General features: G+C 44.7%; 2 protein-coding genes across 3 annotated transcripts in view; one reads left to right on the top strand and one right to left on the bottom strand.

Annotated features, from left to right (window-relative positions):
* The window catches only part of mdm2 (MDM2 proto-oncogene), a 75,067-nt gene that overhangs the window by 57,802 nt on the left and 2,162 nt on the right, over positions 1 to 15,103 (top strand). The window contains exon 15 of the mRNA XM_059652569.1: positions 5,057 to 5,182. The gene's annotated coding sequence lies outside the window, so the exon portion shown is untranslated. The remainder of the gene's footprint in view (positions 1 to 5,056; positions 5,183 to 15,103) is intronic.
* LOC125460718 (carboxypeptidase M-like) overlaps positions 1 to 15,103 on the bottom strand; it is a 103,431-nt gene that overhangs the window by 5,572 nt on the left and 82,756 nt on the right. For both annotated transcript variants that reach the window (XM_048548465.2, XM_048548464.2), the window contains exons 5-8: positions 7,496 to 7,734; positions 4,637 to 4,804; positions 2,603 to 2,755; positions 151 to 299 (exon numbers count right to left, since the gene is read on the bottom strand). In XM_048548465.2, the coding sequence (XP_048404422.2) occupies positions 151 to 299; positions 2,603 to 2,755; positions 4,637 to 4,804; positions 7,496 to 7,734 (709 nt within the window). The remainder of the gene's footprint in view (positions 1 to 150; positions 300 to 2,602; positions 2,756 to 4,636; positions 4,805 to 7,495; positions 7,735 to 15,103) is intronic.

Below are 15,103 nucleotides of genomic sequence, written 5' to 3' on the forward strand. Positions count from 1 at the left end.
GCCTATTACCTGTTTGAATGGCAATCCATCTTTATAGAAAGATAGACTGAACTGTCTGCCTGCGTGCCTGTCTGCATTTACAATAAATACAACAATATACAGCAAGGTAGATATGACTGGACACAAGTAATTAGTATAAATTGAGCTTACATTCACAGTATATGATCCAGGTAGCAGAAGTCTGTAATATTCACCCCATTCATTAGTTCGAAAAGGATACTTGTTTTGTCTGCCTTGAATCTCTACTTTTGCATTTTTTATGGGAGTACCATCCATGTTCAGGACTTGCCCTTTAATACCTGTATAAACAGAAATGATATTCAATAACTATAAAACGATCACTTTTTGGTAACGTTCAGCCCTAAGTTCAGGGAATTTCAAGGAGAGTTTCTCTTAGAGATATCTCTGCTGCTTACCTTATTATAGATACACTACATAGTACTGTAGAGTTATGGAGGTCCACAGCACAAAAAAATGCCCTTTGTCCTATTGAGTCTGCACCAGCAAAAAAAAAACCTAACTATTCTAATCCCATTTTCCAGCATTTAGCCCACAGCCTTGCATGCCTTGACATCACAAGTGTACATCTAAATACTTCAGAAATGTTATGAAGATTTCTGCCTCTATCTAGCTCTCCCCCGCAATGGAAGTATTCACTGCTCCAAGGACCTTCAACAATTTGAACTAAATTTAAGTTCCAGCCATGCTTAGGTCAAACACTGTCGGCACTATCGCTCGCAATGCGTTCCTGCACAATTCTGTGCTGTGCTTGGAACCGTGAACTGTGTTCAACTCTCAATTACTCCCTTCAAATCCAATGAAAAATCTTAAAACCCGTCCACAATATGTATTGTAGCTTAACAGTCTTGCATCAATCTCTTCTATATACTTATATTTATTCTTTACATATGTTCTAATTTTGTAAATTTAAAAGTAATTGGAAGTGAAAATAGCTTGGCAGCCTCAACGGCAGTATGCCAACAGTGAAGGAAGCATAGGTCTGGATTTTCTTAAAAATATCACAGAAACCGTGAGATAGAATGTCTGCCACATGCTGCCCTGAGCCTGCAGTGGCTTCCATATCTTTGACTGGGTCAGCAGTCATGGATTGAACAGGGAAGTCTCCCAGAGGGAGATTCTGTGCTGTCACAGTCCCTGAAGAGGAAGAAACTATAAAATAAGAGCAGTTTCACTCTCCAACACCACAGGCTTTCTCTGAGTCTTGATCTGGGGAGTACTTCTGTTGTGTCTCAAAAGGCAAGTCCATTACTAGTTTAGGGATGATTACCACCTTTCTCTTATAGTCCCTGAAACCACTGAGTTCAGTGATGAAGGCCAGGATGTATACTGAATTGCAATTTACATGCAGTGGACCTTTGAGGGGGCCATTGATGGCCATTGTCCCAAAAATTGCAGGGAGAGGTTGTCAATATATCCAAGATGGCTGGAGACGGTAGATGATTTTCTTACCATCCAGTTTCCCCGCTCAAACTGCCACTGATTGTGCTGGAGGAGATAGTAAAGGGAAGTCCAGGTCAAGATATGTTGAAAGAGTGGCGCATTTGTATTTCCAAAGAGGGGGGAGTGGATTCATCGTTAACAACTTGATAAAATTACTGAGGAGGCAGAATATCCAACTAGTTTCAAGCTCAAAAATGAGAGTTTAATGTACATTTTGTCACCACACAAGAACAGCAAGAAGATACTCTCCTCAGAATATCACGAGGAATGAATGGCATTTGAGTAAATACAAGCCCAATTATAGATTACAACTATAACATTTCTATGTCATTAGAAAGTTCTACTTTGTCTGGGTACAAATACCATCTAGGTTGAATATTCTGTCATATAAGGGCTTGAAAAAGATGAAATCAGAAGACTGTAGTACTGTGATGATTAACGAGATTATGGGGCACAGTAGATCAAAAGTTAGCACTGGTGCCTCACAGCACCAGGGACCTGGGTTCGATTTCAGTCTCAGGTGACTGTCTGTGTGGAGTTTGCACATTCTCCACATGTATGCGTGGGTTTCCTCCGGGTGCTCTGGTTTCCTCCCACAGTCCAAAGATGTGCAGGCTAGGTGGATTAGCCATGCTACATTGTCCATAGTGTCCAGAGATGTACAAGCAAGATGGATTAACCATCGAAAATGTGGGTTTATGGCAATAGGGTTGGGAGCTGGATCTGGGTGGGATGCTGTCTGGAGGGTTAGTGCAGACTCAATGGGCTGAATTGCCTCTTTCAACTTTGTAAGGATTCTATGATTCTATTACATTGTGAGAAAGAGACAGACTCAGAGAGAAAAGCATTTTGGCTTCACTAGAGTCAGTCATGCTTCTGTAAAGCTGCATGTAGTTGCTAGGTGGACTAACCAAACACACAACATATTCAGTGACTCTTCAGAACTAGAGCCAGAGGAAAAAAGTAAGCAGACAGAAAAAAGCGGCACCAACAGATTTAAATGAGCTAGCATGTTAAATAATGACAGTATGATTTGGTCGTTGAAGTTGTTCATTTTGTGACAAAATAAATTTGATGCACATTATAAACTCAGCTGTCTACACTATTGCGGTTACCCAAGAAGATGAGAATTTGTACATACCAAGATGACTAAGTTTGAGGAAGTTAATCAGGGATTCTTGATTCTCATACCAAAATTCCTCCAAATATGATACTGGTGGATTTTTACAACACGACAGCTCTACAGTTAGCTCAAAGCACTGTCCCCAAATATAGTTGAAGTCTTGCATTCCCCCTAACAGAAAAAAATTAAAAGGTTGATTTCATTTATGAATAACATATTCTGAATGATATTTACTTCATATTTTTCCTTAAAAATATCCATGTAAACCTACATTAAAAGCTCACAAGTGGTTAACAAATGATGAAAATAATTATGTCCCTATCTTATTCTGCAGTCACATCAATAGTAATGGAAAACTGGCTTTGCAATTGTAGTACGGAAATGGGAAATGAATTAGGGATATGAATTTGTGGGTAATGTGTTTCATTTAAAATCCAGACAGTTCTAGTAAGTGCAATCAGGAGGGAAATTAGTTATAACGAGTAGGAAAGTCCCAGATTTAGCTGAGCTAGCTAATCTTAGCCAGTGGTAAAATTGGTGAAATGGTAAAATGCTCTAAGTTAAGGAGGGGAAGTCTAGCCAGAATTCCGGAAAGCAGACAAGGGTAGGGAGGGAGAAATGTCTTTGGTGGTGGGGTCGGATTGCAGATGGTGGAAGTGTCGGAAGGATGATGCGTTGGATCCGGAGCTTGGTGGAGTGGTATGTGAGGACGAGGGGGATTCTCTTTTGGTGGTTATTGCAGGGATGGGGTGTGAGGAATGAGTTGCAGGAACACGGTCGAGAGCGTTCTTTACCACTGTGGCAGCGATGTTGCGGTCCTTGAAAAACGAGGACATGTGAGATGTAGAGGAGTGGAATGCCTCATCCTGGGAGCTGATGTGGCAGATGCGAAGGAATTGGGAATAGGGGATGGCATTTTTGCAGGAAGGTGAGTGGGAGAAGGTGTATTCTAGGTAGCTGTGGGAGTCAGTGGGCTTGAAATGGATGTCTGTTTCTAGGTGGTTGCCTGAGATGGAGACAGAGAGGTCCAGGAAGGTGAGGGAGGTGTTAGAGATAGTCCCGGTGAACTTGAGGTTGGGGTGGAAGATGTTGGTGAAGTGGATGAACTCTCTCCGGGACTCCCTTGTCAGCTCCACGGTCCCCTCCAACCCCACCACACCCAGCACTTGCCCCTGCAACCACAGAAAGTGCTACACCTCCTCCCACACCTCCCCCCTCATCCCCATCCCAGACCCCAAGAAGACTTTCACATCAAGCAGATGTTCACCTGCACATCTGCCAATGTGGTATACTGCATCTGTTGTACCCGTTGTGGCCTCCTCTACATTGGGGAAACCAAGCGGAGGCTTGGGGACCGCTTTGCAGAACACGTCCGCTCGGTTCGCAATAAACAACTGCACCCCCCCCCCCCCCCCCCCCCCCCCCCGCCACCGTCACGAGGGAGAGTGTGGAGCAGACAAGGGAGTCTGCTTGAGAGAGTGGTCCCTCCGGAAAGCAGATAAGGGTGGGGAAGGAAAAATGTCTTTTGCAAATTGCTGATTGCAAATGGTGGAAATGTTGAAGGATGTTGCGTTGGATCTGGATGTTGGTGGGGTGGTACATGAGGATGAGGGGGATTCTGTTCTGATGGTTAATGCGGGGAGGGGGTGTGAGGGATGAGTTGCGGGAAATGTGGGAGACACGGTCGAGGGCGTTCGGGAAACCGGTTTAGCAGCAGACTCAATACACACTCAAATTGCGTTTGAGCCTTTGCAAAACTAAATTTATTACACCTGATTAATAGTTAAAACAAAAATCACCAACATTGGCTTTACATCCCATAGGGTTGAACAAGGTTCTACTGGACTACAAAACTATATTTCAGAGTAATCTCCAAGAGGCAGTTGAAGTATTGAAAAAAGACATGAATTTTGACTTTTTGTCCCCCCAGTAATACGCAAATGATTAACCTACATTTTATAATTCTCCATCACTGTTCTTTGCACTAATTCTGGGGTAGGAAATAGAGATAGTTCACAATATGATTTATAAATAATTAGCTACAAGGTTTACCTGAAAAATAATACCAGTGAGCTCCATTGGTAATTCCATCCTTGAAATACGGGATGCTTACACATTCATCACCATTGAACATGGATCCATGGCTATAAGAATAATTCTTTGCAAGGTACACAAAGACATCATCATCAGGACACCTGCTGTAGCCAGAGGAATCCATGGCTTTCGCAGAGAGAGAAACTCAAGTTTAGTTGTGCAGCTGAATAAACCTCAAGAACAAACACAATAATCTGTTTCAGACAGTCAGTGTGTATCACGGAGTTAATGCAGTTAGATTACAAACACATCATTGCAAATTCCAGGTCATGGGAAGCATATCTGCATTGGGAAGCAAGATTAGGACGCTCCTGTCGGAGCTCCTCTGCTCTACCTGTTCTTTTTCTTCCCTTTTCTTTTTTTCTTCTCTCTCCTCAGCACTGGAGGCGAGTACTGGTGCAGCAGTAGGTGCTGGCAGCAAGACTCTGAAACAGTGAACCCCGGAACACCGGCAGCACCGAGTCCTGGTACAGTGTGTGGGCTGTCAGCCCCAGAGCAACGCAGGTAAGCAGCCCCATTGTAGCGTGCAGGCAGTGAGTCCTGGGTGGAGACTGGCACAGAACTGGCACATACCTTGGACCAGCTGAGTGCTGGTATAGAGCAAATGGGATCTGGTGCTGGTGGTCAGGCCATGCGCAGAGTCCTTGTGCTAAGCTGCTGCACTGTAAAGTCTGTTTGAAATTTCCTACCTTACTGTAATGTCAACCCTTTCATCCTATTTTTAGATAACAAGGTGTGGAGCTGGATGAACACAGCAGGACAGGCAGCATCTTAGGAGCAAGAAAGCTGATGTTTCGGGCCTAGGCCCTTCTTCAGAAATGGGAGAGGGTCTGGGCCCAAAACGTCAGCCTTCCTGCTCCTAAGATGCTGCTTGGCCTGCTGTGTTCATCCAGCTCTACACCTTGTTATCTCAGATTCTCCAGCATCAGCAGTTCCTACTATCTCTGAATCCCATTTTTAACTTGTCTTTCGACTCTTAAGTAATACAACTACTTTTATTCCATTGCTGTATCTAAGGGTTGTACCTGGTCCTTGTACCGAAGATGTTGCCGTAAGAAGGCAGACATTGTAAAATCTTTTCACTGTACTCCTACAATGGGGCACTTGTGATAATAAAAGGATGTTCTATATTTTAAGAATGGTGTTGGATTTAAGGCATGGCTAGATGATCAGAGAAGTTGAAGGTTGGATCTGGTAGTTCAGGCGCAGAAACCCTTGGAATTACTCCAGATGCAATGATGCTGTGACCTTACTTTAGATTACAGGTTTTGGCTCAATAGCCAATCTGCTCTTTCGACTTGGCTGGCCCAAACTATTTCCATAATGCCCTCCCAATCTCCTAAACATAAAGGGTAGAATTTTGTCTGGGCAGTCCCAAATCTGGGAAAGTGGGTTCCTATCAATCAGGATTCCTTCTTCAGAACTGATGAATTCATACTGGATCGAAAACATTAACTCTGTTTCTCTCTCAACAGATGCTGCTACACCTGCTGAGTTTCTCCAGCATCCTGTCTCTGTTTCAGATTTCCAGCATGCACAGTATTGTGCTTTGGTTATTATAGGATGTGCTTCTTTTTCTTTCATTGTCAGTCAGCATCACTGAGCAGGAACATGAGGCAGACTGATCGTCATGTGGGTGCTCATTTTGACTGCTTGGTAGCTGACTCATCCTAACCGTGCTTCAGGGAGAGCTCCAGTGTATCATTGAAGCATTTTCTTTGTCCTTCCTCAGACCTTGATTAGTTGGCAGTGGAGAAAACATTGTGCCTAATTCTTTGAAGTGGATTTACGGGAGCTTTGCTTGCATGCTTGTGGAGGTGGCTTCAAAGAGGAGAACCCTTGCAGAAGCCTGAGCATAACTAGGTGTAAGTCCAGGACCATGGGGCATCATCACTGTCCACAGATGCTTGACAAATTAGTGATCAGACTTCAATGATACATTGAATCACGACACATTGGGGTTTCCATCTGCCACCATTGAGACACAGATGTCTTTTGCCTGTTCTGGCATTGATGACACTTTGGATTACTATTTAATGGCCCAGTGGCTTTGTTACTAGACTACTAATCCAGAGACACAGGGGGAGCCAGCTGTAAATCTGGCCATGGCAGATTGTGGAATCTAACTTCAATAAAAATCTGAATTTAAGAGTCTATTGATGACCATATCGATTATCAGGAAAGACTCAGCCAGTGTCCTTTAGGGAAGGCAACTGCCCTTAACCAGACTGATCTTCATGTGACTCCAAACCCACAGCAATGTGGCTGACTCTTAACTACCCTCTGGTCAACTTGGGATAGGCAATAAAAACTGGCCCAGACAGCGACACCCACATCCCGTGCATAGTGAAAAAAACTGGATTCCAGTTACGAATTAGAGTATGACTGACTTCAAAGTTTTGACTGCGCCAAACAATAGTATTCAAATTCTTAATGCAGTAACACAAAATAGTAAACTCCCAGCAAGTGATCAACACAATGTTAATAACTGAACAATTAATTTGCATCCTTTTAAAAATAGACAGTGTTTCAGCTACATTACCTGGCTGTTTAAAATAACACAGCGTGGGGGCTAGGGAGATTTTAAAGCTATTGCCTACCTGTACTCACTATCACCATCCCACCTACCTTCCCCAGCACCACCCCTCCTCCCTATTTATTTCAGAGTCCCCAACCCCTCCCCCATTTCTGAAGAAGGGTCCCGACCCGAAACGTCAGCTTTCCTGCTCCTCTGATGTTGTTTGGCCTGCTGTGTTCATCCAGCTCTACACTGTGTTATCTCAGACTCTAGCATCAGCAGTTCTTACTATCTCTTACCTGTCTGTTTGTTGTCATATGGATAGCTGGCTACAAGAGCCCCGCCATGCAAACTTATAGATAGAACGAAAGTTTCATTCATTATCCAGCCCATTACTGCTTTGGTTTCTGGTTCAAATCGTGAAGTCTTATCTTCAATCCAGTCCATTACTGCTCTGGTTTCTGGTTCTAATAGTAACGTGTTATTTTCAAAGGCATCAGGAAAGTTTCTGTTCAAATCAACTTGCTTTTTATTGTATCTGAGTAAGGGGATGAAAGATAGAAGCATCTTTTAGTCAAACACAACAATATTAACATCATAAAAACAAAAAACTGTGGATGCTGTAAATCTTAACAAAAACAGAAATTGGTGGAAAAACTCAGCAGGTCTAGCAGCATCTGTGAAGAGAAAGCAGAGTTAATGTTTTGATTCTGTTCATCAGAACTGGTAATAGCAAGGAAAACGTAGTATTAGAGTCAAAGAGATGTACAGCACGGACACAGACCCTTTGGTCCAACTTGTCCATGCTGACCAGATATCCCAAATTAATCTAGTCCCATTTGCCAGCATTTAGCCCATAACTCTCTAAAGCATTCTTATTCATATAACCATCCAGATGCCTTTTAAATGTTGTCATTATACCAGCCCTCATTCCATTGACTCCATCTATATTTCCCGCTGCCTTGGGAAAGCAACCAACATAATTCAAGAACCCTCCTTTATTACACTGTTTATACTCTTTTCCATCATCTTCCATCGGGCAGGGATACAAAGGTTTGAAAACACATACCAACAGATTTAAGAACAGCTTTTTCCCTGTTGTTCTCAGACTTATGAATGGACCTCTCATATATTACAGTTGATCTACCTCTGTTCCTTCTCTGTAGCTGTAACACTATATTCTGCATTCTGTTCTATTACCCTGGTGTACTTATGTAAGATATGATTTGTTTGGTTAGCATGCAAAACAATACTTTTTACTTTATCTCACAAAATGTGACAATAATAAATCAAATCAAATTTTTTGTCCTGGATTACTATCAATGATCTCCTTATCTGCCTAGCCCTTTCATATCTTTCTCTCTCTCTCTCTCTCTCTCTGGGCTCATCTCCACCTTTCCACTCACCTCTCTTCATTCTTGCATCATCCCCCCACCCCAAAACTCCCTGGCTTCAGCATATTTACCACCTTTTCTCAGCTGCTATCTGTTCTGAAGGGTCACTGGACTCAAAACATTAACTCAGCTTTCTCTCCACAGATGCTGCCTGATCTTCTGAGTTTTTCCAGTAATTTCATTTTTTTTAACAGCACTATTAATTCCTTCTGGACAAATGATTAAGGTTAAAAACATTTTCTTTACAACAACGTCAGTGGAGCGCCTTCATTTTAGGTTTGAAATTGCTGTAAAAAATAGGCAGCTAACGGAAATAGACATCTCACACAAGTGAGAAGTTCTGCAGTGATTTTAATAAATTGTCAATCTCAAACGAAAATCATAGAAAACAACTGTTAAAAAAAAAGCACAGTATTCAAGACATCAATTATTGCGAATTTCCATTGGAGAATAGGTCAGAATTTTTACAAGATCAGTTAAATGTCCTCATTATTACTGAAACAAATATTCAATTGGGAAAGTACACCAGTCTTTTCTAGATTGATTCAAACCTAGACCAACAGCCATTCAAAAGAAATTGAGTTTACATTAGTTGATTCTTCCATGACTTTCAGAAAAACAAAGTAATAAACTGCATCTTTCTACATATGACTGTTTCCTGCTTGTGTTCCCCTTATTTATTTGACTGGAATCTTCATGACTTGCATTGAGTTCATTTCCATAATCCTACCTATGTCAACAGTACACCTTCTCAAGCGATCATAAAGGAGACAGCTAACCGAACGGGCACCTCTACGTTTGCCATCCAGTTGGGAACCACAACTGGGTTTGGAAGTCAGGGGTTCAGGGCAGTGTAACCCACTGGCAGCACCTACTGTGTGACCAGAGGAAATGCTACTGAGGCAGGCAGCAGGGACCTTAGGAAATCTGAGACGGTTGTGAACATCCATCTTCACAATCTCCACATCCATCAGATAACAACAGCACTCCCTTTTTTATATGCCGGCATCATTGAAGGCTACCACAAAAGCAAAGCTCTGCAGATGCTGGAAATCTGAAATAATAACAAAAAGAAAACTAAACTGGCGAGCCTCAGTAGATCAGGGAGCATCTTTGAAGAGAAACAGAGTTAACATCTCAGGTATAATGGGAACTGCAGATGCTGGAGATTCCAAGATAATAAAATGTGGGGCTGGATGAACACAGCAGGCCAAGCAGCATCTCAGGAGCACAAAAGCTGACGTTTCGGGCCTAGACCCTTCATCAGAGAGGGGGATGGGGGCAGGGAACTGGAATAAATAGGGAGAGAGGGGGAGGCGGACCGAAGATGGAGAGTAAAGAAGATAGGTGGAGAGGGTGTAGGTGGGGAGGTAGGGAGGGGATAGGTCAGTCCAGGGAAGACGGACAGGTCAAGGAGGTGGGATGAGGTTAGTAGGTAGTTGGGGGTGCGGCTTGGGGTGGGAGGAAGGGATGGGTGAGAGGAAGAACCGGTTAGGGAGGCAGAGACAGGTTGGACTGGTTTTGGGATGCAGTGGGTGGGGGGGAAGAGCTGGGCTGGTTGTGTGGTGCAGTGGGGGGAGGGGATGAACTGGGCTGGTTTAGGGATGCAGTGGGGGAAGGGGAGATTTTGAAACTGGTGAAGTCCACATTGATACCATATGGCTGCAGGGTTCCCAGGCGGAATATAAGTTGCTGTTCCTGCGACCTTCGGGTGGCATCATTGTGGCAGTGCAGGAGGCCCATGATGGACATGTCATCAAGAGAATGGGAGGGGGAGTGGAAATGGTTTGCGACTGGGAGGTGCAGTTGTTTGTTACGAACTGAGCGGAGGTGTTCTGCAAAGCGGTCCCCAAGCCTCCGCTTGGTTTCCCCAATGTAGAGGAAGCCGCACCGGGTACAGTGGATGCAGTGTACCACATTGGCAGATGTGCAGGTGAACCTCTGCTTAATGTGGAATGTCATCTTGGGGCCTGGGATGGGGGTGAGGGGGGAGGTGTGGGGACAAGTGTAGCATCTGCTTTCCGGAGAGACCACTCTCTCCGTGACTCCCTTGTTCGCTCCACACTGCCCTCCAACCCCACCATACCCGGCACCTTCCCCTGCAACCGCAGGAAATGCTACACTTGTCCCCACACCTCCCCCCTCACCCCCATCCCAGGCCCCAAGATGACATTCCACATTAAGCAGAGGTTCACCTGCACATCTGCCAATGTGGTACACTGCATCCACTGTACCCGGTGCGGCTTCCTCTACATTGGGGAAACCAAGCGGAGGCTTGGGGACCGCTTTGCAGAACACCTCCGCTCAGTTCATAACAAACAACTGCACCTCCCAGTCGCAAACCATTTCCACTCCCCCTCCCATTCTCTTGATGACATGTCCATCATGGGCCTCCTGCACTGCCACAATGATGCCACCCGAAGGTTGCAGGAACAGCAACTTATATTCCGCCTGGGAACCCTGCAGCCATATGGTATCAATGTGGACTTCACCAGTTTCAAAATCTCCCCTTCCCCCACTGCATCCCTAAACCAGCCCAGTTCATCCCCTCCCCCCACTGCACCACACAACCAGCCCAGCTCTTCCCCCCCACCCACTGCATCCCAAAACCAGTCCAACCTGTCTCTGCCTCCCTAACCGGTTCTTCCTCTCACCCATCCCTTCCTCCCACCCCAAGCCGCACCCCCAGCTACCTACTAACCTCATCCCACCTCCTTGACCTGTCCGTCTTCCCTGGACTGACCTATCCCCTCCCTACCTCCCCACCTACACCCTCTCCACCTATCTTCTTTACTCTCCATCTTCGGTCCGCCTCCCCCTCTCTCCCTATTTATTCCAGTTCCCTCCCCCCATCCCCCTCTCTGATGAAGGGTCTAGGCCCGAAACGTCAGCTTTTGTGCTCCTGAGATGCTGCTTGGCCTGCTGTGTTCATCCAGCCCCACATTTTATTATCTTAACATCTCAGGTCAATGGCCTAAATGTGGTGGTGGATTGTTAAATAGTCACCTCTTTAAGATCACACAGTCACCAACCAAAATGATAGACTCTGTTTCTGCGCAGATGGCCTGTTGAGCTTCTACAGACATTTTTATGTCTATTTCAAGTTGTTTATTTACACCATAACAAGGGGAGATGAGTATGCCCTGCACATGTGCTGAAACAGTGTCAGAGGCAAAAAAAGGAGAGGGGCTTTTGAAATGTAGCTTGTAACTCGTCACATTATCATTTTCAAATAGACAAGACAGCCTAAACTAATGTTTAGAATGCAAACAAAAGCAGTTATTATAGAGTAACATCAAATTGAATCATGTTCGTATTGACTGTTTCCAAAAACGTTAAACCTCATTCATCTGTAATGTGCCTCCTGTTGTGCAGCTTTGTCCACAAACTCCATGTGAAAATGCAGCCTGGGGGCTGTATGACTCTTACAGAACTGTAATCCACTCTGTTAACAGCCACTAAGGCCCTCACTAACTGACTTAATGACCTGCCCACCACTGCTACATAGGTAGTGTCCCTACCTCAAAGCCAGGACGCCCAGGTTCAAGGTTCCATCTGCTCCAGAGGTGTTTAATAATATCTCTGAATGGGTCCTGCCTAACAGTGTTACCTTTGCTGCTGTGTCACCGCCTCCAGGAACCATGCTAGAAAGCAAAACATATTGGGAAGCCTGCCCAACACTTTCATTTCCTAAATTCATCTTTCCCTGTCTCCAAAACCAGGGGAGGCAATGGCCTAGCGGTATTATCACTGGACTGTTAATCCAGAGACCTGGATAATGTTCCTGGGACCCGAGCTCAAATCCTGCCATAGCAGAAAGTGGAATTTGAATTCAATAAAATATATCTAGAATTAAGAATCTAATGATGATTGTAAGTCTATTGTTGGGGAAAAACCTATCTGGTTCACTTATGTCCTTTAGGGAAGGAAAGTGTCATCCTTACCTGGTCTGGCCTACATGTGACTCCAGACCCACAGCAATGTGGTTGACACACATACATGTGGTATGGACTTCAGTAAGGCATTTGAAAAGGTTCCCCATGGTAGGCTCATTCAGAAGGTCAGGAGGAATGGGATACAGGGGAACTTAGCTGTCTGGATACAGAATTGGCTGGCCAACAGAAGGCAGCGACTGGTAGTAGAAGGAAAATATTCTGCCTGGAAGTCAGTGGTGAGTGGGGTTCCACAGGGCTCTGTCCTTGGGCCTCTACTGTTTGTAATTTTTATTAATGACTTGGATGAGGGGATTGAAGGATGGGTCAGCAAGTTTGCAGACGACACGAAGGTTGGAGGTGTCGTTGACAGTATATGGCTGTTGTAGGCTGCAGCGGGACATTGACAGGATGCAGAGATGGGCTGAGAGGTGGCAGATGGAGTTCAACCTGGATAAATGCGAGGAGATGCATTTTGGAAGGTTGAATTTGAAAGCTGAGTACAGGATTAAGAATAGGATTCTTGGCAGTGTGGAGGAACAGAGGGATATTGGTGTGCAGATACATAGATCCCTTAAAATGGCCACCCAAGTGGACAGGGTTGTTAAGAAAGCATATGATGTTTTGGCTTTCATTAACAGGGGGATTGAGTTTAAGAGTCGTGAGATCTTGTTGAAGCTCTATAAAACTTTGGTTAGACCGCACTTGGAATACTGCAAAACGTGAGGCTGGATGAACACAGCAGGCCAAGCAGCATCTCAGGAGCACAAAAGCTGACGTTTCGGGCCTAGACCCTTCATCAGAGGGCAGTTCTGGTCGCCCTATTATAGGAAAGATGTGGATGCTTTGGAGAGGGTTCAGAGGAGGTTTACCAGGATGCTGCCTGGACTGGAGGGCTTATCTTATGAAGAGAGGTTGACTGAGCTCGGACTTTTTTCATTGGAGAAAAGAAGGAGGAGAGGGGACCTAATTGAGGTATACAAGATAATGAGAGGCATAGATAGAGTTGATAGCCAGAGACTATTTCCCAGTGCAGAAATGGCTAGCACGAGGGGTCATAGTTTTAAGCTGGTTGGAGCAAAGTATAGAGGGGATGTCAGAGGCAGGTTCTTTACACAGAGAGTTGTGAGAGCATGGAATGCGTTGCCAGCAGCAATTGTGGAAGCAAGGTCATTGGGATCATTTAAAAGCTTGCTGGACATGCATATGGCCACAGAAATTTGAGGGTGCATACATGAGGATTAATGGTCGGCACAACATCGTGGGCTGAAGGGCCTGTTCTGTGCTGTACTGTTCTATGTTCTATGACTCCTAACTGCCCTCTTGGGCAATTAGGAATGGGCAATAAATGCTGCCTGGCCAGCAATGCCCACATCCCATGAATGAATAAAGGGGTAAAAAAAAGCTCCATTTCCTAATTCCACTTTCCCTACCTCCAAAACCAGAGATCTGAAGCAGGGTCACTGGACCCAAAACATTAACTCTGATATTTTGCTTCACAGATGCTGCCAGATCTACTGAGCTTTTCCAGCAACTCCTGTTTTTGCTCCACTGGACCAGGAGGATTCCACCAGGCCTTGTGTTTTCGAACAAAAACTAAGTTGCTGGAAAAGCTTAGCAGGTCTGGCAGAATCTGTGACGGAGAAAAACAGAGGTTACATTTCGGATCTAGTGAACCTTCCTCAGCACTGATAGTGGCTGGAAAACGTCAGTTTATATGCAAAAAATAAGGAGGTGGATGGGGTAGGGAGTAAACAATAGGATAGAGCCCAAAGAAAGAGAAAGACAGTTGGACAGACAAAGGAGTTGCTAACAATCAGGCTGGGAGGGTGAATAGTTGTTAATGGGGACTGTTAGTGACTAACAACAGGGGGTGTGTAGTGGCAGGCTATGTGGTAACAAGGCCTGGTGTGTAGGGTAGGGGGCTGGGACATGGGAGAGTTTAGGTCCTAAAGCTATTGAACTCGACATTGAGTCCGGAAGGCTGCAGGGTCCCCAAGCAGAAAATGAGGTGTTGTTTCTCCAGCTTGCGTTGAGGTTCGCTGGAACACTGCAGCAAGCCAGAGACAGAGATGTTGGCCAGAGAGCAGGATGGTGCGTTAAAGTGGCAGGCAACAGGTAGTTCAGGGTCTTGTGTTTTCTAACTTTGGGGGATGCTCAATACTGCAATTTTCCAAGTCTGTCATTCTTTCAATTCCATCTTTGCATTTCTCAGTCCTCTGTGATTTGCGGTTCTGAAATTTAGCCATTTCTGTAGAAGGGTCCTGATCTGAAACATCAGCTTTCCTGCTCCTCTGATGCTGCCTGACCTGCTGTGCTCCTCCAGCTCCACACTGTGTTGTCCCTGACTCCGGCATTGGCAGTTCTTACTATCTCTGTATTTGTCCCTTTGATCTTTTCTTGGGCTCCTTTTGCCTACAGACAAGTTTATCCCTGTTCTTTGCACCTCTCAAAGACCTATTCATTAGTTTTCAAATGTTCAGATTGGCACAGCAGAAATTCAGAGTGTAAGATTTCAAAAGGTTAGAGAGAACTGGGGTGAAGACATATTAGTTGAACACAATGGAAATAATATGGTCAT

The sequence above is a fragment of the Stegostoma tigrinum genome, chromosome 18 (genome assembly GCF_030684315.1).
Source record: "Stegostoma tigrinum isolate sSteTig4 chromosome 18, sSteTig4.hap1, whole genome shotgun sequence".
Classification (NCBI taxonomy): Eukaryota; Metazoa; Chordata; class Chondrichthyes; order Orectolobiformes; family Stegostomatidae; genus Stegostoma; species Stegostoma tigrinum.